This window comes from Pelophylax lessonae, assembly GCF_965119305.1.
Source record: "Pelophylax lessonae genome assembly, chromosome: 7".
Classification (NCBI taxonomy): domain Eukaryota; kingdom Metazoa; phylum Chordata; class Amphibia; order Anura; family Ranidae; genus Pelophylax; species Pelophylax lessonae.
The window spans coordinates 216472142-216499158 of record NC_138774.1 but is presented as its reverse complement, the minus strand read 5'-3'; the positions used below and the strand labels follow the sequence as shown (position 1 = coordinate 216499158).

The 27017-nt window shown below is 44.4% G+C and overlaps 1 protein-coding gene across 1 annotated transcript in view; it reads left to right on the top strand.

Annotated features, from left to right (window-relative positions):
- The window catches only part of LOC309559551 (ficolin-1-B-like), a 45177-nt gene that overhangs the window by 3488 nt on the left and 14672 nt on the right, over positions 1-27017 (top strand). The window contains exons 2-6 of the mRNA XM_082262853.1: positions 194-298; positions 3301-3354; positions 6165-6200; positions 16179-16306; positions 25005-25134. Coding sequence (XP_082118979.1) covers positions 194-298; positions 3301-3354; positions 6165-6200; positions 16179-16306; positions 25005-25134 — 453 coding nt within the window. The remainder of the gene's footprint in view (positions 1-193; positions 299-3300; positions 3355-6164; positions 6201-16178; positions 16307-25004; positions 25135-27017) is intronic.

Here is a 27017-nt window from a genome sequence, read left to right as displayed (position 1 = left end):
TCGCTACTTTTTTCCCCCCTGTTAGTGTTGCTACATTGAAAAAGGGGCCTTTTTTTCATTTGTATATATCTTTGCAATGATTTATACTAGAAATTTAATTTTAGTGTCATAAATAGGACACATTTAAATAAAAACATCTATTTTATGTACAGTGCCCTTGTGAATTCAGATTTATATTATTTTATCACTACAGATGTCAAGCTTGTTGGGGTAGGAGGATCAGAGAAGCTAGCCATTCTTCGAGGATGTCCTGGGGCCCCTGGAGCAGCAGGCCCTGCAGGATCCACTGGACCTAAAGGTAGTATCCCTACTCATGCTATACCATGTACATGTAAACAGTTTCTACATTATACTTTTTATTTTGTGTGCTCCTAGCACTAAGGGAGGTACGCAAATATGCGGCCCCACAGATAAAAGCACAGACCAACAGGGCTGCATATTTGCGTACTGTCGGCGTAAATGGGTTAAACTTCCTTTAAAAGACCAAGATGTTCAGCAAAAATGGCAGTAAAAGGGATGAAAAAAAATGGGTGCTTGCAATATTTCTTTACATAAAATCTTTAGCCCACATGGAAACAAAAACTATTGCAGTAACTGCTTGAAAAGCTTGCATTTGGTTTTAGCTTGTTATTCATGTCCATTTAAATCTGCTGGTGTATCTAACACTACCCTCTCCCCAAATTGCTGCTGTCAAAAGGTGACTCCGTTGCTCCTCCATGCAGAGTAGAGACACCCCAAATGAGAATGTGGGTTATTGGCTGAATAAGCAGGTGAAAATAAAGGTAAAAAAAAAGCCAAACTAATAAGCCATCATATCATATATTTAGGGATTTGAGTGTTTTGAGTTTAGATATGCTTTAAAACCTGTGATAAAGGGAGTAATATAGTTTACATTACTAATAAAAATTGATAAAACGTCAGGTCAGGGATATCTATTACCATAAAGAAATTAGAAAAGGTTAATGAGGTAATTCAGGAGGCTTGGCTTCATGGATTTATAAACATTAATAAAAAGGGGAAATATTCTGGTACAGGAATGCAACATTATAAATCATTCTAAAACTATACAAAAGTGATCAAGCACTACCAGACTGGCCTATCGTCTCTGGTGTTAATGGGTTAATGGACTCAGTGACCATGTGGAGAAATACCTACATGCCCAATTAAAACCACTGGTTATTGCCCTTTCCTCTTTTGTTTTTTTTTTACACTTTAAGACGGGTAAAGAACTTGTAAGTGGGAGAACTTTCTATTATGTCTTTGTATACCCCAATACCCCACTAGAAGGGAATTTCTGCACTGCATCTGAATGAGTATTTGGATGAACAGGACAAAAATGCCTTTGTTCTGCAGCTCTTGGGTCCTTTTCTCCATCAATATTATTAGTATTTTCTGATATATTTAATTGTCAAATTATGGGTATTCCCATGTGTTTGGCTTGTGCTATCTCTTACACCTTTTTTGATCAGGGGCTGTGGAAGGAAAATTAAATGTATGCATCCGAGGGATACATGAATCATGCGGCTTTATGGTTGAGGTACATAGATGATATGCTGGTGTCATGGAGGGGTACAAGGACACAGCTGAGTTTCTGAATGAGAACATAATTATGTTTTTAAACTTGCAGGTCTTTAAAAATAATAATTACTTTGCTAAAAAAAAACTTTTAGGAAGCTCATTGCTGGGAATACAGTTCTCCACTCCACCAGCCATCATCCAACTGATCTCGTTCAAAGTATTCCCATTGGTCAATTAATTCATACACGTAGGAATTGTTCAGATGACAATACCTTTGAGAAGGAGGCAAAATAACTTATGACACAATTTTGAGAAAATTATTATTCCCATTGGACACTTTGAGTGACTAAGTATAAGGCATGGAATCAGGAATCAGCATCTCATCTTGTCCCTTAAGAAATGGTACAAGATAACAGTCAAAATTTACAACTTATAACTCATTATGGTACACATTGGGAAAGGTTACATAACCTTTTCTAGACATTGGCATATTTTGTTGAGCGCTCTCTCTCACCAGCAGCTGACACAAGGGGATCACGTGATAGGACCAGAGCAGTCTGAAAATAGGTGAGTATACACATCTTTCTTAGAGCATAAGTATTAGAAGGGGAGAGGGAGCATTTGTAAGACTAGTTAGAATAATTCTACTTTAAATCTATTAAAATTAAAATATTTTACCAGGATACAATGAAAATCTAATACATGCAGCCATCAGAAGTATCTGAATTAGATTTACTACCAGCCTCTTGGATTTATGTATTAGCATATTTGTATGCTAATAGTTCTCAGAGTGGAGAGGGGCAGCAATAGAAACCAATCAGGTGTGCTGGATGCACAGGAGGCACATGTTGGCAGGAGGAGAAAGCAAAATAAGCTTAAAGGTTGTTTGCTGTTCTGCTGCTGTTTCTTCACTATCCAATCACTGGTTGAAGGGGATAGGTGACCATTTTGTATTGCTCAACTGCAGTACAGAATAGGCAGAACACTAACTTGGTTGTGCTGCCTGGAAGGGCTGTGTAAATATAAGGTCTGGATGGCAAAAAATACAAATGACTTGTATTTTAACAGTGAATTTAGATATTTGCTGGGGATTAAGCTTTAGTACATGACAAAGGATTTCCAGTGCACTATGGCTTAGCTAAAAATAAGGCACACTAAAGGTAGCTCCCTTTAAAGCTCTCCTTGCCTGAATGTAGCTTCAGACTGAGCCCTTGGATAAGGGCTGAATCATTGCTCTTACTCCTTCAGTTTTATGTATGTGTTTCAGCTTGAGCTACTGATCTCTGTTAAACAACAAGCTTTTAATAAAGCAATTGAAAGGGAGCTAAGAGCCCCACACGCTAGCTGGATAAAAGACTACATGGTATTCATATGCATATTTTGTATTTGCCTAACTAAAAAATAATATTTTTTAATGCTAATCATAATATAGAAATAAAATATTTACAAATCCACTAAGCATTCTATTTAAAGAATAAGTACACTTACCATCACTGGGCTCTGATTCCCAACAAGTCTGTAGGGCATACATGCTATTTACTCCACAACCAATGAGAAACTGGAATAACTGAAGGAAACTGAAGCAATGCATCATGCATGCCCAGAATGCACAGGGCCTGACTGGTTGGATTTGGAATCCATGTGGTGCAAGTACAGGAAAATATATGGTCTTACAGAACTGATGCAGGAGAGGATCTGACTAAGGAAATTCCATATATGTCTTTAAGAAGCACCTGGCCATTGCAAAGTAACACAAAAGCTTTCTTTTACCCACATTTTCAGGTGATCAGGGATCACCAGGAAATCCTGGAAAGATGGGACCAACAGGACCAAAAGGTAGGTACTTCATTATACATAACAACGGAGGCACAGGCTATAGCAGTGAGTCAAGTATCAGCTTTAATCTCTGACCTACACAAATAAAATGAATCATATCATTGACCATAGCAGGTATCACATACACGGTGAAGGCTGTAATGTTGTGGAGGCCTTTCTTGCACCTCCTACCCAACACTCCTGAAGATGGAGACAGAGAGTGTGAGGGCACGGAGTGGCATGAGTGCCGGAGTAGCTGGCTGCCGAAGTCCACTCTTAAGGTGGATGAAGCTGGGGGTCACAGTCCTAAGAACAGGATACTGAAGCATCTTGGCACCAGAGCAGGTATGCAGGTATACAGACAGCAACCAGTGGTAGCCGGGCAACAAGGGACCAAGTCGGCAGGCAGAGCAAGTCTAGGAAGCAGGCCAAGGTTGGTAACAGCCAGGCAACGCAGTACAGAATCACCAGGCAAAGCTGAGTCCAGTAAACAGGCTGAGGTCAGAGAGATTAGATGAACAAGGTTAATACAGAAGCAAAGGCAAAGTCCAGGAGAAAGTTAATTTGTATGCGCACGCGTACATGTGCGAGTGTGCGCACGAGTACAAACACAAGGAACTAGAATAGTACATCTATTGCCTCTTTGCCTAGAAGTATGAGCATGTGGATAATGCACATGCAAACAAATATGAGCATAAGCCCACAATATTTCTGGTGCTGGGAATCTGGTTTACCTTACAGCAGCTTTCAGCTTCAGTCTCTGACCTGTACAGCATAGGCAAAATAGAGCAAATTACATATGGCAACCACTCAGATCAAATTATACTTAGCGAAAGTAAGAATCACATGGGCAGAGCAGTTAAAAAAAAAAAACTCTTGCACAATTACCAGCATAAATTGTTATTGAATACACATGCAAATATATGTTTAGCCACACTGCCTTACCAAGGCATCTCTGCAAAGAGTGGTCCCTAACTTCAGTCTAACAGAGCTCCTATCTTGCGTGACAGTGCTAGACCCTGCCAATGTGTAAGAATAGGCAAAGAGCACACTGGGTTCCCACGTATGCAGTGAAGGGCTCTGAAATTTTTGTGCTGAGCTAGAATGTGTTTTTTTGGCTTTTCCTGGGTTTTTGGTATTCCCGGCTTGGTTTTTGCAGTTTGGAGGCTTTAAAAAGCTTTGGGAGGGAAGAAGCCTGCAACCAAGTATCCAGGTATTACAGTTTCAGGGGCTTCAAATGTTCACGCTGAACACGGAAACAAGGAAAGATGACTTTTCAGCTTTCTCTGGGGTTTTAGTATTCCCGGAATGGGTTCTTGAGTTTGGGCACTTCGAAGAGCTTTAGGAGGGAAGAAGCGTCAAATCCAGTGTCCAGGTATTAGTAGGGACAGACAGGCTGTGTATGCAGGTGCGCACAGCCTTTATTATCATAGGCCTAGCCATAGCTTAGGGCTCCTGTTAGGAGACAGGTGTTCTATACTCAGGAGACAGTTCTCCATGTTGGTGTCAAGAGGTTCTGTATCTAGAGGACTGAGAGAGTCAAGATGACTGAGCGAGTCTAGAGGTATAAGAGGACTGAGAGAGCTAGGATAGCTGAGAGAGCTATACTTATGGACCATATGGTCGTGATCCTACCCGAGCCTGGCCCGGCTCTGTGACATCAGCCCAACAGTGGGTTTCAGCCCGCTGGCTGCTCAAAATGGGTCACAGCAGTGCAGAATGATTTGCACTCCTGTGATCCACAGGGGAAGTACAACTGAAAAAGCTTTGGCTGTACTTTTCCTTTAAACTAGAGATAGGGACCACACTTTGCAGAGTCAGTGGCTTCACATATATTTGCTTATGTGTGCAACATAAACCTTGATTTTTACCTAAATTGTAGAAACAGTTTAGGCTTTATTTTCTGTCGACTATTTAGTAAATTTTTTCTTTTCTTCATAAACCATGGAACTTGATTTGCTGCTATAGATGACTTCTTAACTATTCCTTCTATTTACCCTTTTAGAAGCTGGAAATATTAACATGTCATGCAACTATAAAACAAGGGGTTTATTTCACATTTCAGGGTAGTAAATTAAGCCCAAAATTTAGTTTTTTTAAACCGAGACCAACAATTTTCTGCTTTTTTTTTTTTGCTGACAGTGCCCATTTTGGAAGCATTCTGCTTGATACAAAGGGTATGGCCAGTGCCTAGGGTGGCAGGAAATATAGAGAGGAGTCAAAAGACTCTCTATAGTTTAGGAAACATAAGCCGATCTCTCCTCCATTTTATTCATTGGTTCTTTGTTTCGTTTGTTTATATCAGGGGTCTCCAAACTTTCTAACCAAGAGGGCCTGTTTACTGTCCTTCAGACTTTAGGGGGACCGGACTATTGCCAGTGGTAGTGGAAATTTTCCTGGCATCAGTGGAAGTAAACAGTAGCCCATTTGGTGTTATTGGGAAGAATAGAGCCCCATGATTGGTGTCAGTGGGAGAAATAGTGACCCATTATTGGTGTCAGTGGGAGATATTGTGCTTCATTGCTGAGGTCAGTTGGCAGAATAGTATCTTGTATCAGTGGGAGGAACAGTGTCCCAAGGGCCAGATAATAGCAGGCAAAGGGCTGCATTCAGCCCCAGGGCCGCAGTTTGGAGACCACTGGTCTATACAATTGGAAAGTAGATCTGCTTCCCCCAAGAAAACATTCTGCCACTTTTTATTTTTTAAATAATCACAAACAACATACAAGGGACAGAATTTATATAGAGGGGTGCCATCATTCAGCTGTGATTAGGGTAGCGTTATGCCTAATAAGACTCTGCTGTAAATAATTGAATCTTTCTCATTCCAGGTGAAAAAGGGGACCCAGGGGTTGTGCTTCAAGGAAGTAAGTAACAAAATATGTTGTTAAATGTATACAGTATATATAATATAAATAAGAAGCAATGCTAAATCTTAACAGAGCAATCATGAATACTCATATAGTAAATAATGTGGCATGAAAACAACTAAACATGCAGTGAATAAGTTATGAGCAAAATATATCATTGAAAAAAATCAATCATATGAAAGTAATATAAAGAAATAGGTGAAAAATTCAGTGTTAGGTGAACATATAAATATCCTTTCAATGAAAAAGTCCTTTTCAATATTAAACAAGAGTGCCCATAAAGTGCAAAAAAGTGTATAAGTAATGTTGATTGTGTAAGAAGAATGATAGTAGCGCTTGAAACAATATAAACTGCAGAAATCCCCTAAAATGACAGTGTGGTAAGTGACTCAATCCTCACAGCATTTAGTGAATAAACCCACAAGCTTATTGAAAACGGTACAAATGAACATCAGTCCCTTTGAAATCCAGATCTTCAGCAATAACAACGGTCTAAGCGTTCTTGAAAAGACACCAATAATTCGTGTAGTCTGGTAGGGTCACCGCTAATCCACCACCAAGTGCAGGGGGACAGTAAGAAATGGCCACTTACCGGATCACAATGCTCACTTACTCTCATAAATGAGCACACTTCGCATGTACACAGCAAATCCACACGCAATCATAGGACAAGCAGATAACAGCAAGGGATGGTTCCAAATCTAGTTCAGTGGCCCTCTTCCTCTATTCCTCCCATATTATAAAAGGCGGTGGTGGCAACCCGAATTATCCAGAACTGTACGTATGTGATCCAGCTCATCTGCGTTTTTTTCTCCTGTGACCCAGAGTCAGCTTATAGCGGGATATTTCACAGTTTAGGTGTAAGGCTGAGGAATATATATTTTTCTTAAAGTAATGTTGATTGATGAAATCCACTACCAAGATTTAACGTTTAGCATACGCTTCTTACCAGATAGCATGGACCACTAATTATAATGGTCATAAAAGCAAAAAATAACCCAGTATCTGAGATAGGTGGTGGCTGCTCAGCAGCAGCTCCAATTGGATACAAAAATGAACAAGCATAGTGAAGCCTTCTAACATCTAAGTCCTTTTATTTAAAATATATTAGAAGCACCTTCGATAAGTTGTAAACAGGCACAAACGAGTCAAAAACCAACAGGGTGTCAGCTCATGAGAAAGGAACGCCATGAGTAACGGCTAAGCAAGCGTGATGTCTTCAGTAACAGCCATCCTTACGCGTTTCTTCGTCGGTGACGTCTTCCCAGGGGCAGGCCGAACGTCAAAGTTTTTGTGTCTGCTTTATTTTGCTTTAGTTTGGGCAAAAGATGTAGGTGAAATACAAACAGCCCATATGGCTTCAAATGGACCTTTCCCATAATTTACTAAAACTTACATTAGCATGCATCTCTGCAGGCTGACGTGAAATCATCTAACACTCATTTGTTTTCTTGATTTACTTACCTTTCTTCTGTCCAATTTCTGTTTTCCCATACTGATGACGTAGCCCTGGCCACAATGAAAGGCAACTTCATCAGTGCTTTCAATGAGATCTCTTACCTAACCAGGGTAATCTCGAGCCTCAAAAAACCTCGGGGGAAGGCTTTTTTTTTTAAGTAGACGCATGTAATGTTGTACAGAGCATGCATGAGATGGACCACATGACATCATTGCTTTTACTCGTGCATGCCCACTTGGATTATATTGCAATCTGAGCCTGGAATAGATTTTCAAAATAGCAGCATTGAAGCAAGGGCACAGGCAACAAAGCAGTCTGTGCCCCCCTGTTAAGGAGATTCGTCCTCTCTATTTGTCCGTTTTATCATGATCACTGAAAGTAAAAGAAAATCCAACATTTTGGGTTGTCCCTAGAAAAGTAATAGAGGGGAAATCTTCCAAAGGGGACACTAGTTCTGGTGACCTGGGGGTCCTCAAGGAATTATCTTAATTTCCAGGGATTTTGACTATGGGACAGGAAGTGAAGGGAAATCTCCACAATGGGGCACAGATGGTGAAAAAAAATCTGACAGGGATTATAACTCTCCCTTGCTCTATCAAAAATACAAGAAAAGTTTTGCCAATAGTTCTACTTTAATACTTTGAGCCTGATGTACTAAAGGGGCTAAGAATCTGCACACAAAAAAATGAATATTCACTTCAGTTATGCAACCATGTGTAAAGCAAATCACTGTGCACTTTGAATACCCAATCATATGCAGTGGTTTTTCACATGATTGGATTATTGCAGTAAATATTCACGCAATATGTTGAGTGAAGATTCCCAACTCCTTTAGTAAAATAATCCAGGCTACATACCAAAAGTCTGATGTAAAAAAATGTGCCCATAATAAGTTATTTTTCATACCTGCCATCGAATAAATTCAAATCCATCTTTAAAGTTTAAATTGTAATTGTTGATGAAGGAAACAGGAAGTGAATACACTGCAAAGGTTTGCAGAGAATTGAAGTTCACTCCTACTGACCTCCTACTAAGGCAGCACCCAGATACATAGGTTCAAAACACAAAGCTAATACACCAACATTAGATCCTTATTTTTTTAATGACAGTTGTTTTTTAGTTGATACCAATCAGCTGTAAAAAATGATAATCACACAGTTGAAAAAAAAGATTGTTATCCTTGTATTGGAGCTTTTCGAATTAAGCCTATAGTTGGGTTGAAAAAATGAATGTTTATCAAGTTCTGCATCCTTAAAGTGATTGTAAAGTCTCATTTAAAAAACAAAAAAACAAACCCATTATACTTACCTGCTCTGTGCAGTTGGTTTTGCACAGAGTGGCCCAGACCCTCCTCTTCCTGGGTCATTCTTCTGTGCTCTGGGCCCCTCCCTCCTGTTGAGTGCCCCCACAGCAAGCAGTTTGCTGTGGGGGCACCCAAACCGAGTCACAACTCTCTGTGTCCATTCAGACACACAGTGCCATGACCCGGCCTCGTCCCCTCTCTCTCCTGATTGACTGACTGACTTTGATTGACAATCTGCTGTCTCAGCCAATGAGGAGGGGAGTCCTAGGCAGCTGAGACACTCCCACAACATCACTGGATTAAGATGGACTCAGGGAGGTATTAGGGGGGCTGCTGCACGCATAAGGTTTTTTTCTATCTTAATGCATAGAATGCACCAAGATAAAAAAAAAAAAACCTTCTGCCTTTACAATCCCTTTAAGCTAGCCATAGATGTGTCAGTTGAACAAAAAAAAACTGACCTGATTCTCCCACCCACACATTCCATGTAGACGGGGGAAGCCTTTATTCCATCCCAAACCTGCTCAACTTCAATCCCTGTATGGCCAGCTTTACTGTAGGTGATCCAGAGAGAGGCAAAAAAAAAAAAGCTCTTAAAAAACATGGTCCAATTTGCTCCAAAATGGCAAACCAGTTTTTTCTCTACAGTATCTCACAAAAGTGAGTACACTCCTCACATTTTTTTTAAATACTTTAAAAGATATAATAATGTGACAACACTGAAGAAATGACACTTTGCTACAATGTAAAGTAGTGAGTGTACAGCTTGTATAACAGTGTAAACTTAGTGCCCCCTCAATATAACTCAACACACAGCCAATAATGTCTAAATCGCTGGCAACAAAAATGAGTACACCCCTAAGTGGAAATGTCCAAATTGGACCCAAAGTGTCAATATTTTGTGTGGCCACCATTATTTTCCAGCACTGCCTTAACCCTCTTGGGCATGGAGTTCACCAGAGCTTCACAGGTTGCCACTAAAGTCCTCTTCCACTCCTCCATGACGACACCATGGAGCTGGTGGATGTTAGAGACCTTGCGCTCCTCCACCTTCCGTTTGAAGATGCCCCACAGATGCTCAATAGGGTTTAGGTCTGGAGACATGCTTGGCCAGTCGATCACCTTTACCCTCAGCTTCTTTAGCAAGGCAATGGTCATCTTGGAGGTGTTTTTAGGGTCGTTATCATGTTGGAATACTGCCCTGCGACCCAGTCTCCAAAGGGAGGGGATCGTGCTCTGCTTCAGTATGTCACAGTACATGGTGGCATTCATGGTTCTCTCAATGAACTGTAGCTCTCCAGTGTCAGCAGCACTTTTGCAGCCCCAGACCATGACACTCCCACCACCATGTTTGACTGTAGACAAGACACACTAGTCTTTGTACTCCTCACCTGGTTGCCGCCACACACGCTTGTCACCATCTGAACCAAATAAGTTTATCTTGATCTCATCAGACCACAGGACATGGTTCCAGTAATCCATGTCCCTAGTATGCTTGTCTTCAGCAAACTGTTTGTGGGCTTTCTTGTGCATCACCTTTAGAAGAGGCTTCCTTCTGGGACGATAGCCATGCAGACTGATTTGATGCAATGAGTGGCGTATGTTCTGAGAACTGACAGGCTGACCCCCCACCCCTTCAACCTCTGCAGCAATGCTGGCCGCACTCAAAAGTCTATTTCCCAAAGACAACCTCTGGATTTGACGCTGAGGATGTGCACTCAAATTCTTTGGTAGACCATGGCGAGGCCTGTTCTGAGTGGAACCTGTCCTGTTAAACCGCTGTATGGTCTTGGCCACTGTGCTGCAGCTCAGTTTCAGGGTCTTGGCAATAGGCCATCTTTATGTGCAGCAACAATTCTTTTTTTCAGATCCCCAGAGAGTTCTTTGCCACGAGGTGTCATGTTGAACTTCCAGTGACCAGTATGAGAAAGTGAGAGTTATAACACCAAACTTAACACACCTGCTCCCCATTCACACCTGAGACCTTGTAGCACTAACAAGTCACATGACACCAGGGAGGGAAAATGGCTAATTGGGCCCATTTCGGATATGTTCACTTAGGGGTGTACTCACTTTTGTTGCAGCAGTTTAGACATTAATGGCTGTGTGTTGAGTTATTTTGAGGGGACAGCAAATTTACACTGTTATACAAGCTGTACACTTACTAATTTACATTGTAGCAAAGTGTCATTTCTTCAGGGGTGTCACATGAAAAGATATAATAAAATATTTACAAAAAAGTGAGGGGTGTACTCACTTTTGTGAGATACTGTATATGCAGATTGAATTTGCTAAGCCTGGCTTAGCTTTGAAACTTAACAACAGACGTCTAGAGCAAGGCTTTTTAAAAAAGAGTTTTTAAGAGTCTTTTGGGGTGCAGCGGCCACGTCCCCATCTGAACACCCCTTTTTTTGTCTCTCTCTTCCTCCTCCCTACAGCTATGTAAACTATGTTAACAGCTATGTGAACTTTTGCCGGCAAAAGCAGAAAGCTGTGCGGGCCGGCCGCCGGAGTCCTACCAACTGATGACGTCATCTGTTGTTAATGACATGTCAGACTTTCTGCCTTGCAGGCAATAATTCACATAGATGTAGGGAGGAGGAAGAGGAGAGTGCTGTGCAGGCTGTGCTCTCTCTCTCTCCTTGCAGGGTCGCAGTGCACAGAAGTTATTACAAAGTAGCATTCTCCTCCCAATGTGCAGGATTTGACAACTGCCCCTATCTCCTCCCCACACTGCTCCTGTACAGGCAGCAGAAATTGTGGGAGGGTCTGTGGGAAAAGGAAGAGTGTGTGTAGGGGGGAAGGGGTGAGTGAGCAGAGTGCACAGCCCACATTTGTGCTAGGAGGGGGGATTTTGCTAGGAAAGGGGATTGGGGGTTGTTGGAGCAGGATAAGGAGATTGGGGGTAGTAGGTTGTGCTAGAAGGGGGGATTCCGTGGGGGATTTGCTCTAGAAAGGGGGGTTTTGGGGTGTTCACGTTAAAAGAGGGGATTTGGGGATTTTGTGCTAGGAGGGGGGATTTGAGGGGGTTGAGCTAGGACAGGGGATTGGGGGAGTTGGACTGGGGTTTGTGCTAGGAGTCGGGATTTGCGAGCAGGTAGGTTTGTGCTAGGTGGGGGTATTGCAGGGGAGGTTTGTACTAGGAGAAGGAATTGGTGGTGTATTTGTGCTAGAAAAGGGAATTGGGGGGGGGGGGGGGGTGAGTTTCTAGGAGAGGGAGTTTGGAGGGAGGAGAGTTACAATCTAACATCACTGAACTCTGCCGCACAGATTGCAACACACATGTTTTCCTGTACCGCACAAAAATGTGCTGCCTTTTGCAGTTGCATGTGGGTGCCATTATTTCCTAATGACACCCCCATGCATCTGGTAAATGTGTGGATGTTTGCGCTCATTAAAAAATGCAACGCGCGTTAACACGCAAGAAAGCGCGTGCTCGGACGCACCTCCTGCTGTGAACGAGCCCTCAGACTGGTGTGCTCCGGGACTGTGCACAGTTCCAAAGGGTGCTTTGACTCAAAAAAGGTTGAAAAACACTGGTCCAGAGCTCCACATACCTATAAAATAATACTTTTTTTTTCTTTTTGTATGAGGGTGGACAGCACCAACAGGTTAAGATAGTAATCTACACGCATTACCAGGTGTGTCCCAAAATAAATAAAATATAATCCTGAATGATCCAGAAACTTCAGAAATCCCTGCCCTTTTAATCATTTCAGGCATTCCTAACCATTGAATCACTAATATGCATTGTGCAGTAGAAAGGACGATTGTCTGCGCTCAAGCCCTAGATGGCGTCTATATATATAACATATGAGATACTAGAGATGTAGAGAGAGAGATTTAAAGAGATGTAACCACATGATAGCCCTTTACATATTTATATCAAGCCTTTGCATAAAAAAACATGGATTCTTAGTTCACATACTGTACATTGCAATACATGTTCAGGCTGGAAGATACAGCTGGAAGTGAGCTACAGACCAAGATCCAGTGAAGTACGTCCACAATGGAAGAAAACACGCTGGGGTTGATTTGCAAATGCAGTTGCATTGATTTCAAAGTGAACAGTCTATTTGCCTTTAGTAAATCAACCCCAAAGATTTAGAAGGTGGACAGCACCAACAGGTAAAAATAGCAATCTATGCACATAACCAGCAGTGTCCCCAATAACACCAAAATAAACAAAATGCATAAAATACAAGGGGGGTCAGGGACCTGTGAGTCAGAGCTGGATGACTCATACTGATACTGTATGTCCCCTGGGGCCTCCCCCTGTTTCTGGAACATTGGGGAATGTGCTTGAGCTAGTGAGCAGGGGGTTAAGGAGCTGCCTGGAATAGTTATGAGGCCTTGTCCAATCCCCAGTAGTGGGCTGGCAAGGGGCAGAGTTTAACTCATAAATAGACATGGGCTATGCCAGCAGGGCAGTCAGGTGGAGGTGGGAAATACAGTGCTAAGGAGGCTGTCGACCGCTCTCAGGGGTGCCCCCTAGTCTGGGGGGGGGGGTGACCTAGGGTCCGGGCTCAGGTGCTGGAAGGATCTCTAATCTCTAAGAGAGAGGGAAACATGAGATAAGGCCCGTACACACGTAGCGATTGTCGGCCGTAAATATTCGGCCACCGACCGATCGGCCGATTGTCGGCTTGTTAGTATGATGCTTCCGACAACCGACTGCGACTTTTCGGCCGAACAGAATCTGGTGTGCAGGCTTCTGTCAGTACAGAATTCGGCCGACAAACAGCAGATGAGCAAGACTGGGCATGCTCAGAGAAGAAAAAACACACGGAAAGTTAACCATCACATGACATCACTTCTGCATTCGGCTGTTGTTGGCTGACAAAATTTGTGTGTAGTCTTTAGCACTTTTCAACCGACAGGACAGCACCGGACAAAAGACGGCCGTTCGTTCGGCCGATATTCGGTACGTGTGTACGGGGCTTAAGACAGCACTGCTGGGGACTAACAAGGGTGGAGACTCCCACATGCAGCCAGTCTCCCTGAAGACAGCAGTGTGCTTAAGTCTCCTACCTTCCTTGGGAGATCTCCTGTGAGTCAGCTGTGTGGGCTGGTGAGAGTCAGTCTGGAGAAGTTAGCATGGAGGGCTAGTAAAAGTGGGCTGCTGCAGCCAGAAGGTGGTGCTGGGACCAGTGACCACAGGAAGGAAGTAATGTGAAAGTACTAGCTGTGTCACTCTACTGTTCTACACTTATAGGAGCTGCAAACTCCTGTCTGTAATGGGCCGCTGCTACATTGGACTGGATCCTGTCAGATTATCACCAGGGATCATCAAGGTGTCCGTGCAGGGTTTGCGGCGGCGCAGTCACTGGCAGCATCCACTGATCCACCTACCCTGCCACTGCCAGCTGGTTGGTGGGACCGACGACGTCCTATCAACCAATCAGGTGCTCACTGCTTGTGTTGCCCCACCCCCAGGCCCAGGTGTCCTATTCCTAAACTCCACTAGTGGAATCAGATCAAAATGGATCTATGGGGGACCCTGCTGGCCTGCTCTAAAGGGGGGTCTATAGGGGACCTTGCTCTGTAGGGGGACCCTGGCCTGCTCTAAAGGGGGGAAAGATAGCAAAAAGAGGGGCGCACCGACCTAGTGCATTACCATTAAAAACATTTAATAAAATAGTAAAATGCATAAAATATACTCACAAGAATAGTGTGATAATTGGTCTGCAAGGTGATTACACTGTTTAAGTATTGTGTTATAAAATGTGTATACAAGCATATATCACATGATCTATATGATCGTTTATTTCATTTACTGTATTTATGAATGTCACCATCATGACATCACCCGTTCAGGTTTATATTGTCCCGATGGGTGTTTTAGATGTTGTTCACCATCAGTGCAGCCTACTACAGCTGGGGGGTTGGGCTGATTGTGCTGGCGTGGGTAGTGGTTTCTATCATCCCCCGCCTGTTGCCCCTTGCCCCCTATGGGGCGGGTCCGGAGTGGCTGGAGCGAGCCTCCATTTAGCCCCCCGCCTGTGTAGCATGTGGCAACAGCATTTCTTGGCTCTGAGGAAGGGGGTTCGCCCTTGAAATGCGTCACCCAAAGCCACAACAGCTCTGTGCGATTTATTGCACGCGGTTCAGCATCACGCAGTGCCGGACCACCTTTGAGTCATTTTCATGCATTCATGGAATTGTTGATATGTGTGTATTATCACACTATTCTTGTGAGTATATTTTATGCATTTTACTATTTTAATAAATGTTTTTAGTGGTAATGCACTAGGTCGGCGCGCCCCTCTTTTTGCTATCTTTCTACAGTTTGTATCGGATACACTTGGCATGCCCAGAAGCTGTGCAGGGATGCCGCGCCGGAAGTGATGAGCGGGGCCGGTGCAGTGCATTGTGGGACTCCGACGTCACGGACGAGGACACGAAGAGGGACTCTGCGGCTTCAGCTGCCCACACCTGAGATGGCAGTGCTGGAGAAGAACTTTTCAAGGTAAGTATTTCTTCTTACAGGTAAGTGCGACCTGGGACAGTTCAGAGGCTATCCAATATGGAATGTACTAGCCCTGACTGTCCCGGGGGTATTTTTAGCTAAAATTTACCCCCGAGGCCAGAACTCCGCTTTAAATACATTTATTTATTTTTAAATATTGTGCTTTTTGCTTTTGTGAAACGTGTAAATATATGCTAAAGGTGTAAAAATATTAACAAACAAACCAAACAAAAAAAAAAGTTTTATTATTAATAGTTTAAAAAAAATAGAAATAAACAACAACAAAAAAAAAAAATCAGCAGGAAAATCATAATTAAATGGAGAAGGAGAATAAGGAGTTAATTAAGGCTGATTAGAATGAATTAAGGGTTAATAAGGGGTTAAACAGAGGAACATAAAACATTTTTTTACTTGACAGGTTGCTTTAAACTGACTTCATCTGCAGAACAAAGTTCATCCCTTTGATCTGTAGAAGAATACACGGAAAGATACAAGAAGAAACAATGTTTTTTCTTCTTTCTGTTTCAGCGGCTGAGCAATGTTGTTGATAAACATTGCCTGTCTGCTTTTTTTTTTTGCCGGGCCTTTGTTAACACTTTAGGTGTCAACAGGGGAACCCCACTGATAGCTGAATGAGTCATCGGTTGTTAAGGACGTGGTGGCCCCCTCCTTAACAACTGATAAAGATTTTCTGACGTTCATCGGTTTTTAATACTCTACACCCTGATTGTTCATTTTCTCCAGCTGCCCAAAATTGCAAGGAGTTACTGGATCAGGGTCAATCTTTGAGCGGCTGGTACGCAGTTCACCCATCAGATGGTATCCCTCTTACGGTATTTTGCGATATGGAGAGCGATGGAGGAGGATGGACGGTAAGTGCCTCTGTCCTATGGAAACTTACTTTTTATGTTACATATGACTTGGATTCACCATTCTGTGGAAAGCAGGACTTCCTAATGACTACGTTAAGAAATACACGTTGATGTACACATGGGGGATAAACAAGAACCTATTTGCCGAACCTGAAACACAAGCAGAGATGCTTTGCTGTAAAGCTGGTGTAATTAAATTGTTAATAAAAATTAGGATACTATCCTCCACACTACTATCACACTAAATGAGTTTTGCCAGCTCAGTTTTGGTATTGAAATTCATTCCATGACTTTCAGAATTCTTAATCCTGCAGCAGTCAACGGCACTGAAAGACGACACTGAAGGGCACTGATAGGCGGCACCGATGGGCACTGATAGGCAGCACTGATGAGGAGGCACTGATAGGCAGCACTGATGGCCAGTGATTGACACTGATTGGTAGCACTGATGAGCACTGATGGGACTGCACTGATCAGTGCCCTGATTATCAGTTTAGATGTTGCAATCCACACAAGCCAGTTAACGGCTCTCCTCTCCTCCTGCTGTGACAGCATGAGGAAAGAAATGCTGATACCTGGCAAGTGTGTTTACATCTTGATCAGCTGTGATTGGACAATCCTGATCACGTGATTTGCCCTTTACCCCAAGCACAGAGCGCTCTGGGTGCGCGCTGCAGTGGGTGCACAGGGGGGGGGCGATTCTTGCAGGACATCAATAGATGCCCTCCCGAACTGGATGACTGCACTATAGCCGCCATTGGTGGTTACAGCTGAACTCAGGGGAAACTGAAAACTACCCCTGTACCACAAGGATTAAACACTCATGCGCACTTTTTGACAAATTAATTTAATTGAAAGAAAAATTAAAAATTACCATAAATACACACATATGTATGTGTATATATATATATATATATATATATATATATATATATATATATATATACAGTATATATGCATCCTCCTTCTACAGGGTAGTTACAATAGGAGTTAGAGAGGGGGTGGGTGCTGCTTTAAGCTTACTTAGCTCTAGATTGGACTTTCACTTTAAATACTATAAGTTGGTAGGACCTGCGTGGGTCAGATTTGTTTTTCCAGCACATACAAGAGATGCTTAATTGAGTTGAGATCTTGAGATCTGGAGAAGTTGCAGGTCAGGTCAACCTGCTATTGTGTTCCTCAAACCATTATTGAATTCATCAGACCAGGCCATCTTCTTCCATTGGTCTTTGATTCAGTTTTGATGTTTACATACCAATTGTAGACGCTTTTAGCTGTGGACTGCTACGCAGCCTCATACACAACATACTGCAAGACACTGTGTGTTCTGCCACCTTTCTGTTAGAACCAATATTAACCTTTTCAGTAATGTGAGCTAAAGTAGCTCTTCTAGTGGATCGCAGTACACATGCTAGCCTTCACTCCCCATGTGCATTAATAGCCTTGTCCACCCATGACACTGTAGCCGGCTCACTGGTTTTACTTTTCTGACCACTTTTGGTAGGTCTTGACCATTGCAGACCAGAAACATCTCACAGTAGTTGCTGTTTTATAGTCGCTCTCACCCAGTTGTCCAGCCATTACAGTTAGATCCTTGTGAAATGTCTTTACATCAGTGGCGTCACTAGGGTTGGTGTCACCCTGTGTGGAAAAAACATTGTGTCAACCCCCCCTCCACCAACTATAGTTCCCCCTCAGTACAGACCCTCCCTCCAGTAAGTACAGACCCCCCTCCCTCAGTATAGACCCCCCCCACTAAGTGCAGACCCCCTTCCATCAGTATTGACCCCTCTCCATCAGTACAGACCCCCCTCCCCTCAGTGCAGATCCCCCTCCATCAGTAGAGACCCCCTTCAGTACAGACCCCCCTCCCTCTGAATAGCCCCCCCCCACTAAGTACAGACCCCGCCCTACAGTATAGACCCCCCTCCCTCGGTACAGACCCCCCTCACTAAGTACGTACCCCCCTCCTGCACTATAGACACCTCTCCCTCAGTACAGACCCCTCTCCATCAGTGCAGACCCCCTCCATCAGTACAGATCCCCCTCCATCAGTGCAAATCCCCCTACATCAGTATAGACCCCCTCCCCTCAGTGTAGACCCCCCTCCATCAGTATAGACCCCTCCATCAGTGCAGACCCCCCTTAGTATAGACTCCTCCTTCTATCAGTACAGACCCCTCACTATCAGTACATCCCCCCTCAATGCAGACCCCCCTCCATCAGTGCATATCTTCCCCCCTCAGTACAGCCCCCCCCCTCAGCACAGACCCTCCACCTCAGTGAAGACCCCCCTCAATAAGTGCAGACCCCCCTCTGTATAGACCCCCCTTCCATTAGTATAGACCCCCTCTCCATCAGAACAGACCCACCCCTCCCTTCATTGCAAACCCTCCTCCATCAGTGCAGACATTCTTCCATCAGTGCAGACCCCCCTCTATCAGTACAGATCCCCCCTTCAGTACAGACCCCCTCCATCAGTGCAGACCCCCCACCTCTGTACAGACCCCCCCTCCATCAGCGCAGACCCCCCCTCCCTCAGTATAGACCCCCCTCCACTAAGTACAGACCCCCCTTCACTAAGTACAGACTTTCCTCAGTATAGATGCCCCACTAAGTACAGACCCCCCTCCCACAGTACAGACCCACCTCCATTAGTGCAGACCCCCACAGTATAGACACCCCTTTCATCAATATAGATCCCCTTTCATCAGTATACACCCTTCTCATTCAGTACAGACCCCCCTCCCCTCAGCGCAGACCCTCCTCCATCAATACAGACCCCCCTCAGTGCAGATCCCCCTTCCTCAGTACAGACCCCCCCTCCATCAGTGCAGACTCCCCCATCTGTACAGACCCCCCTACACCCTGCCCTCAGTATAGACCCCCCCTCCCGTTCCATCAGTATAGACCCCTCTCCAACAGTACAAACCCCCCTCCGTTTAGTGCAGACCGCCTTTCATCAGTATAGACCCCCCTCAGTGCAGACCCCCCTCTACACTTGTGCTAGTAGGGAGGTGGTGGTTTGGATATGTGCTGTGGGGGGTGCTATGGGAGGGGAGAGGGCTTATGCTCTTTTGGAGGGTTGGATTTCAAATCCAACCACAGTTTCTAGCATAGGACCTTCCTCTCCCCTCCAATAGTGCCCCCAACACATGTCCTCCTAACAACTCCCCCTCCCTCCGCCATCTTTTTTTTTTAACTTGCCCCCCTTCCTGGTCACTCTCCCCCTCCTCTACCCATCTACATTACAATGTACAAACCTCAGAGCAGCGTGGAACATGCATAGCGGCGTCCCTCCTCCTGTGTAGATGTAAACCGCTAGGAGGGGGAGGTGGCTTCGGTCTGCAAGACAGAGACAGCGGGCAAGAGACACAGATCAGTGTAGGGGTGAGGTGCAGCTGCCCACAGTTGTCACCAGTGCCAGAGCTAGACTACTTTGCACCCTAGGCAAGACCAGCTACTTGCACAAGCACTAGCTCCGGCTCTGTCTATAGCCCATGTGATGTTTGTTGCCCCCTTATTGAACTGCCGGACAAAGCTAACATAGTTTCCAACATTTAAAAAAACATTTTTGGGACACTTTTTTTCTGTGTGTCCAGAAAGCCGCTGTAGGCGAGGTATTATCTTAATTAGAGGACTAGGCGACAGCAGAGGACTGGGTGACAGCAGGGCAGAAGACTGGGTGACAGCAGAGGATTGGACAACAGCAGGGCAGAGGACTGGGTGACAGCAAGGGATTGGGTGACAGCAGGGCAGAGGACTGGGTGACAGCAGGGCAGAGGACTGGGTGACAGCAGAGGATTGAGTGACAGCAGGGTAGTGTATAGAAGTGGGTAGTATGTGCAGGAGAGGAGTGCAGGGAGGATAATGGGGGGTAGTATGTGCAGGAGAGGAGTGTATGGAGGTGGGTAGTATGTGCAGGAGAGGAGTGTATGGAGGTGGGTACTATGTGCAGGAGAGGAGTGCGTAGTGTATAGCGGTGGGTAGTATGTGCAGGAGAGGAGTGCGGAATGTATGGAGGTGGGTAGTATGTGCAGGAGAGGAATGCGGAGTGTATGGAAGTAGGTAGTATGTGCAAGAGAGGAGCGCAAAGTGTATGGGGGTGGGTAGTATGTCCAGGAGAGGAGAGGGGAGTGTACAGCGGTGGGTATGGGGGTATATGGGGGTGGATAGTATGTGCAGGAGAGGAGTGGGGAGTGTACAGTGGTGGGTAGTTTGTGCAGGAGAGGAGTGAGGAGTGTATGTAGGTGGGTAGTATGTGCTGGAGAGGAATGCGGCGTGTATGGTGGTTGGTAGTATGTGCAGGAGAGGAGTGCGGAGTGTATGAAGGTGGTCTAATTCTTATTCTTGATTGCAATAGGCAGCTATAATATCTGATATCTATGTTCAGAATGGAGGAAGTGGTATACCGACGGAAGCACTAAAGCAGAGTGTGGGAAGGTTCCGTCACAGGTAGTATGTGCAGAAGAGAAGTATGGAGTGTTTGGCGGTGGGTAGTATGTACAGCAGAGGAGTGCGGAGTGTATGGAGGTGGGTAGTATGTGCAGGAGAGGAGTGCGGAGTGTACAGTGGTGGGTAAATAAATATGCCAAGAAGCAGCACTTGCAATGATGTAAATAGTGAAATATAAATAATTAGGTATAAATAACATAAATACATAAACAATAAAGTGCAATGGTACTGAATTAGACCATAGGTAAGTGCATAAAGTGCAATGGTGCTAAATCCAAACAATATTAAATACAATAGTGTTGAGCAAAAACAAGGTGCTCAATATACGTGCAAAAGTGCAAAAAATAACGGTAATCAATGTCCACAGTGTGACAAATCTATGAATTGCTCAAATTAATAGTCCCTTAATTAAGTGCAATGGTGCTCAATAAGGTGCTGATGCCAAAGGTGCTATGGTGTTCCACACAGTGGAAGGTGCCTCGGGTCCCCCTAAGAGAATCCACGCACCAGAGCCAGTGGGTCAAATGAGCCTAAGAATTGTATGGACCTATAGTTCTCCAACCAGGAAACTCTCTCCGGTAACACTCAAAAAAGGAATAAGTTTGCCTTCCTGTTGGCAGCTATCCTATACCAGATTCATAGGGTCTGTAATGGAATATTGGATGGATACCATGCCATTTTTCTGTGTAGCACTACTCCCTTGGGAGCTGCTGGTTACGGATTCCCCTGGGTTACCTATAGCAACAACACCACAGTTTAGCATTTTCAAAGTGCTTGGCTCAGTCAAGAAACAGTCTAGGGGTTGGTTTTTGTGGTTTTAATGAGAACTTGGATAGGAGAGGGATGAGTGGGATACTCCAACTTGAATAAACTATGCACAATTTGCTGGGACTACTGAATAACTGAATGCGGCAAGGCCACTGCTTCACCTTGTCACTAGCAGTGAAGAAGAAGCAACAAACTTGTATTTCTCTGTAAATCACTCTTCGGGCCCCAACTAGGCACCCCCTTGTGTCCCTATACTTCAGGATTCTACACGGCACCCCCTTTACTGTAACACTCTCTGTGTGAGCTCCTTGATCCCCTGACTTCATTGGAGTGGTCCCCCTTCCTGGGCCGACCCTTTGGCAAGTCTCTTAGTACTCACGGACACTGTTTTTCCTGAGAGGCTCTGCCAGCCACTCCACTGTCAGCTACACTGGATCTTCTGCCGCTCAGCTCCACATCTGGTTCACTAGGCCGATTGCCTAAGACAATCTTCCTCAGACACAGCAGGAGGAGAGACAACCGTCAGCCTCCTCCTGGGACTCTGCTTCCCGCCAAAGACGCCCTGTCACATGTCCCCTCAGTATTTATGGTCAATCCCATGATGCACCGCAATGGTGCCCTCCCACTGGGACTGCCATAAAACCTAGTGTGCCACTGGCTGGGTTTCCTCCACTGTCCAACAAGCTCCCTCATTGGATGCAGTGGGGACACTCCCTCAGACCCAGTGAATCACACCTGGAGACATGCAACAGGCAACCTAACAGATCAGGCTCCCCTGATAAGCAGAAGGAGCATTAGATGCATTTACCTAGCACCAGCCCTACTAGGAGGGTGCTACATCTGTTTGTTTATTTTTCATTGGGTCCCCCTTAAAATCCATACCAGACCTAAAGGGAGCTTGGTTTGGATTAGGGGGGATTACACCCATTTTTTTCTTTTACAATATTCCCCTGTTTATTTGCGTTGACCTGTCAGTCAGGAGTGAGCTGCCAGCTGAAAGAACATGCAGCTGCAGGGCAGGGAAGAGTCACTGGTTGTTAGGACACTGGCGGGTGCCAGCTCCCTAACAACCAGGAGGGAGCTACTGTATCACATTTAGCAGTGGTGACAAAAGACCTGCTACATGTTTTGCTTTACACTGAAGCTGGAGGTTTGCTTGGCCAAACACCCAGTCATTCTCAAAAGATTCTCTATAGACTGTACACAATGCAGAAGTCTCCCTCATATTATTTCCTCTGCTGGTTGAATGTTCCTAGCCTATTAACTCTCATGGTCAATGTTCTTTTTTCTAATAAAAATTGGTTGCTATTGGTCGTTACATTTGCCCAGTGAAAGGCAACAAGGAAACTATTACACACGTTATACAAATATGGAAACCACCCCAATTTATAATTAGCCTTTAAAGGAAGGTGCTCATGGAAGGGCACTGCACATCATAAAAACAAAATATTTCCTAGAATCCTTACCAACTAGCCTGAAATAAAACAAAACTGGCCCTGTCTAAAGGCCCGTACACACGATACGAAAATCGGAAGGAAAATTTCATCCCTAGAACGATCTGCCAATTTTCGGATTGTTAGTATGGTGCTTTCGACAGCCGATTATGGATTCTCGGACGACAAAAACTGGATGTGCAAGTCCGATTTTCATTTAATTCGTACAGTTATCGTCCGAAAAAAATCGTAAGAGCGAGACTAGGCATGCTCAGAAACAAGAGAACACATACAAAACAATTCAACACATGACATCACTTCTGAAGTTGAATCCTGTCGTAAGAGAAGTTTCATATGAAAGTAACGTCTTCACTTTCCACATGAGACCAGCATGCAATAAAAGACAGACGACAGATCGTTCGATAATCTGATCGTGTGTATGTGGCTTAAGAATACACGTTAAGGACAGAGGGTTTGGTTGCAGACAAGTGCAAACAGATATGGAAGCCACGCCAAGGATCCATTGCTAAGTGCAGTCCAAACTCTATGTTTGAGAGTCTCCATGTTGGAGCATATATAGCAATGAATAAATTAAGAGCAGGTATGCCTGGAGGGAGCCCAACCCTCCTTAGAGGCAAAGGGACACATCGAAAGCTTCTGTATTACCAAAACCAACAAGATACTTTTTCCCTTTCATTTTGTAACCTGCACAAGAAACACGAGAGAAAAGATAAGACTGGTTACAATAACCAGACACATGTCATGAGACCTGTTATGTGATGGTAACGCCATTAGAAGACCTGGATTGCCTTGGCCTAGTGCAAGGGTCTGTGAATCTTTCAGGACAAGGGCCACATTGTATATTTCATAAATATTCATGGGCTAAAATAAATCCCCATCACATCAGGGTCCCCATCAGAGTTCCCCCTTCCATCAGGGCCCCCATCAGAGTCCTCCCATATATCAAGGTACCCAACAGAATGCCCACTTACATCAGGGTCCTCCGTACATTAGGGTTTCCCCTTAGATTAGGGTCCCCATCAGAGTCTCCACTATATATCAGGGCTCCCTCTTACTTCAGAGTCCCTGCCACAGCCCCCCCCCCCCTTACATCAGAAGCAGACAGGGCCAGCCCTATTTGTACCACTGGGCCTGGGTCCATTGTACCCAGGTGGAACTTTGAGAGGGGTGGAAAATTGATGCCCAGCAGTCTTGTGTGTCATCAGGTTGCGGCACGTTATGGGCAGCATTTCTCCATCTCATACTTCCACCGGAAGTGCAAACTGATGAGTATGAGGAGGCGGAGCGTCTCCTCCGGGAAACGTCCCTCATGTAATCGTGGTGTGCGCATTGACCTCAGACATCAGTGCACTCCATCTCATGCAGGACAGGCTGGATCTTCTAGGACGGTGGGCGCGGCAGACACAGGAGTGACAGGAGGACTGAGGACAGACAGTGGGTGTTTGGTGGAATGGTCTGGTGGTGAGTTATGGAAGGCGATAACAGTATATATATTATTTTCTAAATGTTATATTTATTAAAGTTACTACTGTTTTTATTTTTTGTTTTCTTTTTGTTTGTTTGTTTTGTGTCCCTATACCCCACAAAGCAGCCCCTTACCCCCCACAAAGCAGCCCCTTACCCCCCCTCCACAAAGCAGCCCCTTAACCCCTCCACAATGCTGCCCTTTAACCAACACCCCCCCCCCCCCCCCCCCACAATGCAGCCCCTGAATGGAATTGAACATAATGGTGTCTATATATAAAATCTAATTTCCTGATAAATTTAATTTTAGTTTTCATTTTTTTTTGGGGGGGGGGGCAGAATTTTATTCTTAGACCCAGGCAGCACAATGTCTAGGGCCAGCCCTGGAAGCAGAAACAATATGCAGCCTTTGCTGACCTTAATCCTCAATCTGTGCACAACGAGGATAAGAAACTGACCCTTGCTGCGCGATGGATAAAATCTTGTAGCTGGTTGGATGTGGCCCATGGGCCGTAACTTGGAAGCCTCTAGTCTAGTCACATGTACTTCTCTTTTAGGTTTTCCAGAGGAGGATGGACGGATCAGTGGATTTCTTCAGGGACTGGAATGAGTACAAAAAAGGATTCGGGAATCAGAACAGTGAATTCTGGCTTGGAAATGATAACATTCACCGCCTCACATCCACAGGTAGGGTGATAAAACAAATAGAGACACACAAAACAAGGCACGGCAGTCCACCCAGTTATACACGGATCTCGGCCGTTTTCAGAGGAAAAACTTCTCCTCCGATCACCCTGTGAGAAGTGAAGTTCTCCGCCTTCTAAACTGGGTGCCAGAGGAGATATTTTTTTCTCTGAGAACTGCCCAGAAGTGAACTGAGAGAAAACTCAGTTTATTAAAGGTACACATTTGTATCATGGCATTTAGTGCATTTACATTTTTTAAATTGCCGCTGGCTCCACCCCCCTGCGTCGGGAACCGGAAGATAGGTGCCGGCATCGGCCGAGCACACAGCAGATGGACGGCGGGGGAGGACAGTGGGGGAGGACGGTGGGGGATCGCAGGGGAAAGGGAGTTTTAAAATATAAAACAACAGATTTCCATGCAAAACAATGTACCGCTTTTAGCACAGAAATCCTGACATAATCAGACCGCCAGGGAGGTTAACGGCATCCCATTCTTAGTCTGTAGGGTTCAATATTGAGTTGGCCCACCCTTTGCAGCTATAACAGCTTCAACTCTTCAGGGAAGGCTGTCCACAAGGTTTAGGAGTGTGTCTTTGGGAATGTTTGACCATTCTTCCAGAAGTGTATTTGTGAGGTCAGGCACTGTCTCCACTCTCATTTATCCCAAAGGTGTTCTATCAGGTTGAGGCCAGGACTCTGTGCAGGAATAAAATTCTGATAGGTGTTCCAACCCCTCTTCTCTCTATCCAAAACTAAAAAAAAAAAAGTTTTGTTTTGGCTACACTTAAAATACATCCTTAAAGGTATTTTTTTAAATGCAAACAGCGTAAGTACCTGAATTTAACCTGGTATCGGCCTCTTGTAGTACCTGTACAGAGGGGCGGAGGTGTGAGAGAAAGAAGCAGCACAAGGAATCAACCAGTTCAGGTGCTGACAAGAAGCATGCTGATAGGAGAGAGTACTAGAGTGACAGAGAGAGGAGCTTGTCACTGAGCTGTTTCTCCTTTCCAGTATCCGGCTAGAGTGGGTCTGTATTGAACTGGGCTCAGAGGAAATTGCTGGCCATCATCTAGTGGCGGAAAATAATACTTAGGAGGGGAAACGCTAAATTGCAGCTGAATATTGCAGCAAGTTGTTTATCTTTTAATGGCCTATTCAATTTTATCTTGGTATTTTTGCCTTTATCCATTTGCATACATACTGCGGCAGGCTGGCTCGGCTGCGGGAATCGCCGTACCCGTACGATGATCCACTGGAGCGTTCCTGGGGGCACGCGCCCACCCCCACAAGGCAGCGGGGATGCCGCGATCGCTCCCCGCTGAGAGAGGACGGTCAGCTGTTGTAAACACAGCTGACTGTTCTTCTCTCTGAAATGATCACAGAGCACCAGTGTCATTATTACAGTAACAGTGCATATTTTTAGCACTGATTACTGTAGTAATAATGTCACTGGTCCCCCCCAAAAGTGTCAAAAATGTCAGTTAGGGGTCCGATCTGTCCGCCGCAATGTTGCAGTCCTGCTAAAAATCACTGATCGCCACCATTACTAGTAAAAAAATAAAAAAATAAATAAAAATGACATAAATCTTTCCCCTAGTTTGCAGACGTGATAACTTTTGTGCTAACCAATCAAAATACGGGTTGGGATTTTTTTACCAAAAATATGTGGTAGAATACAAATTGGCCTAAAAGGATGAAAAAATTGATTTTTAATTTTTTTTTGGGGAATATTATATAGCAGAAAATAAAAAATATTGTATTTTTTTTTCTTTTTCGTTTATAGCGCAAAAAATAAAAATCGAGCAGGTAATCAATTATCACCAAAAGAAAGCTCTATTTGTGGGAAAAAAAGAACATTAATTTTATTTAGATACAGCGTCGAAC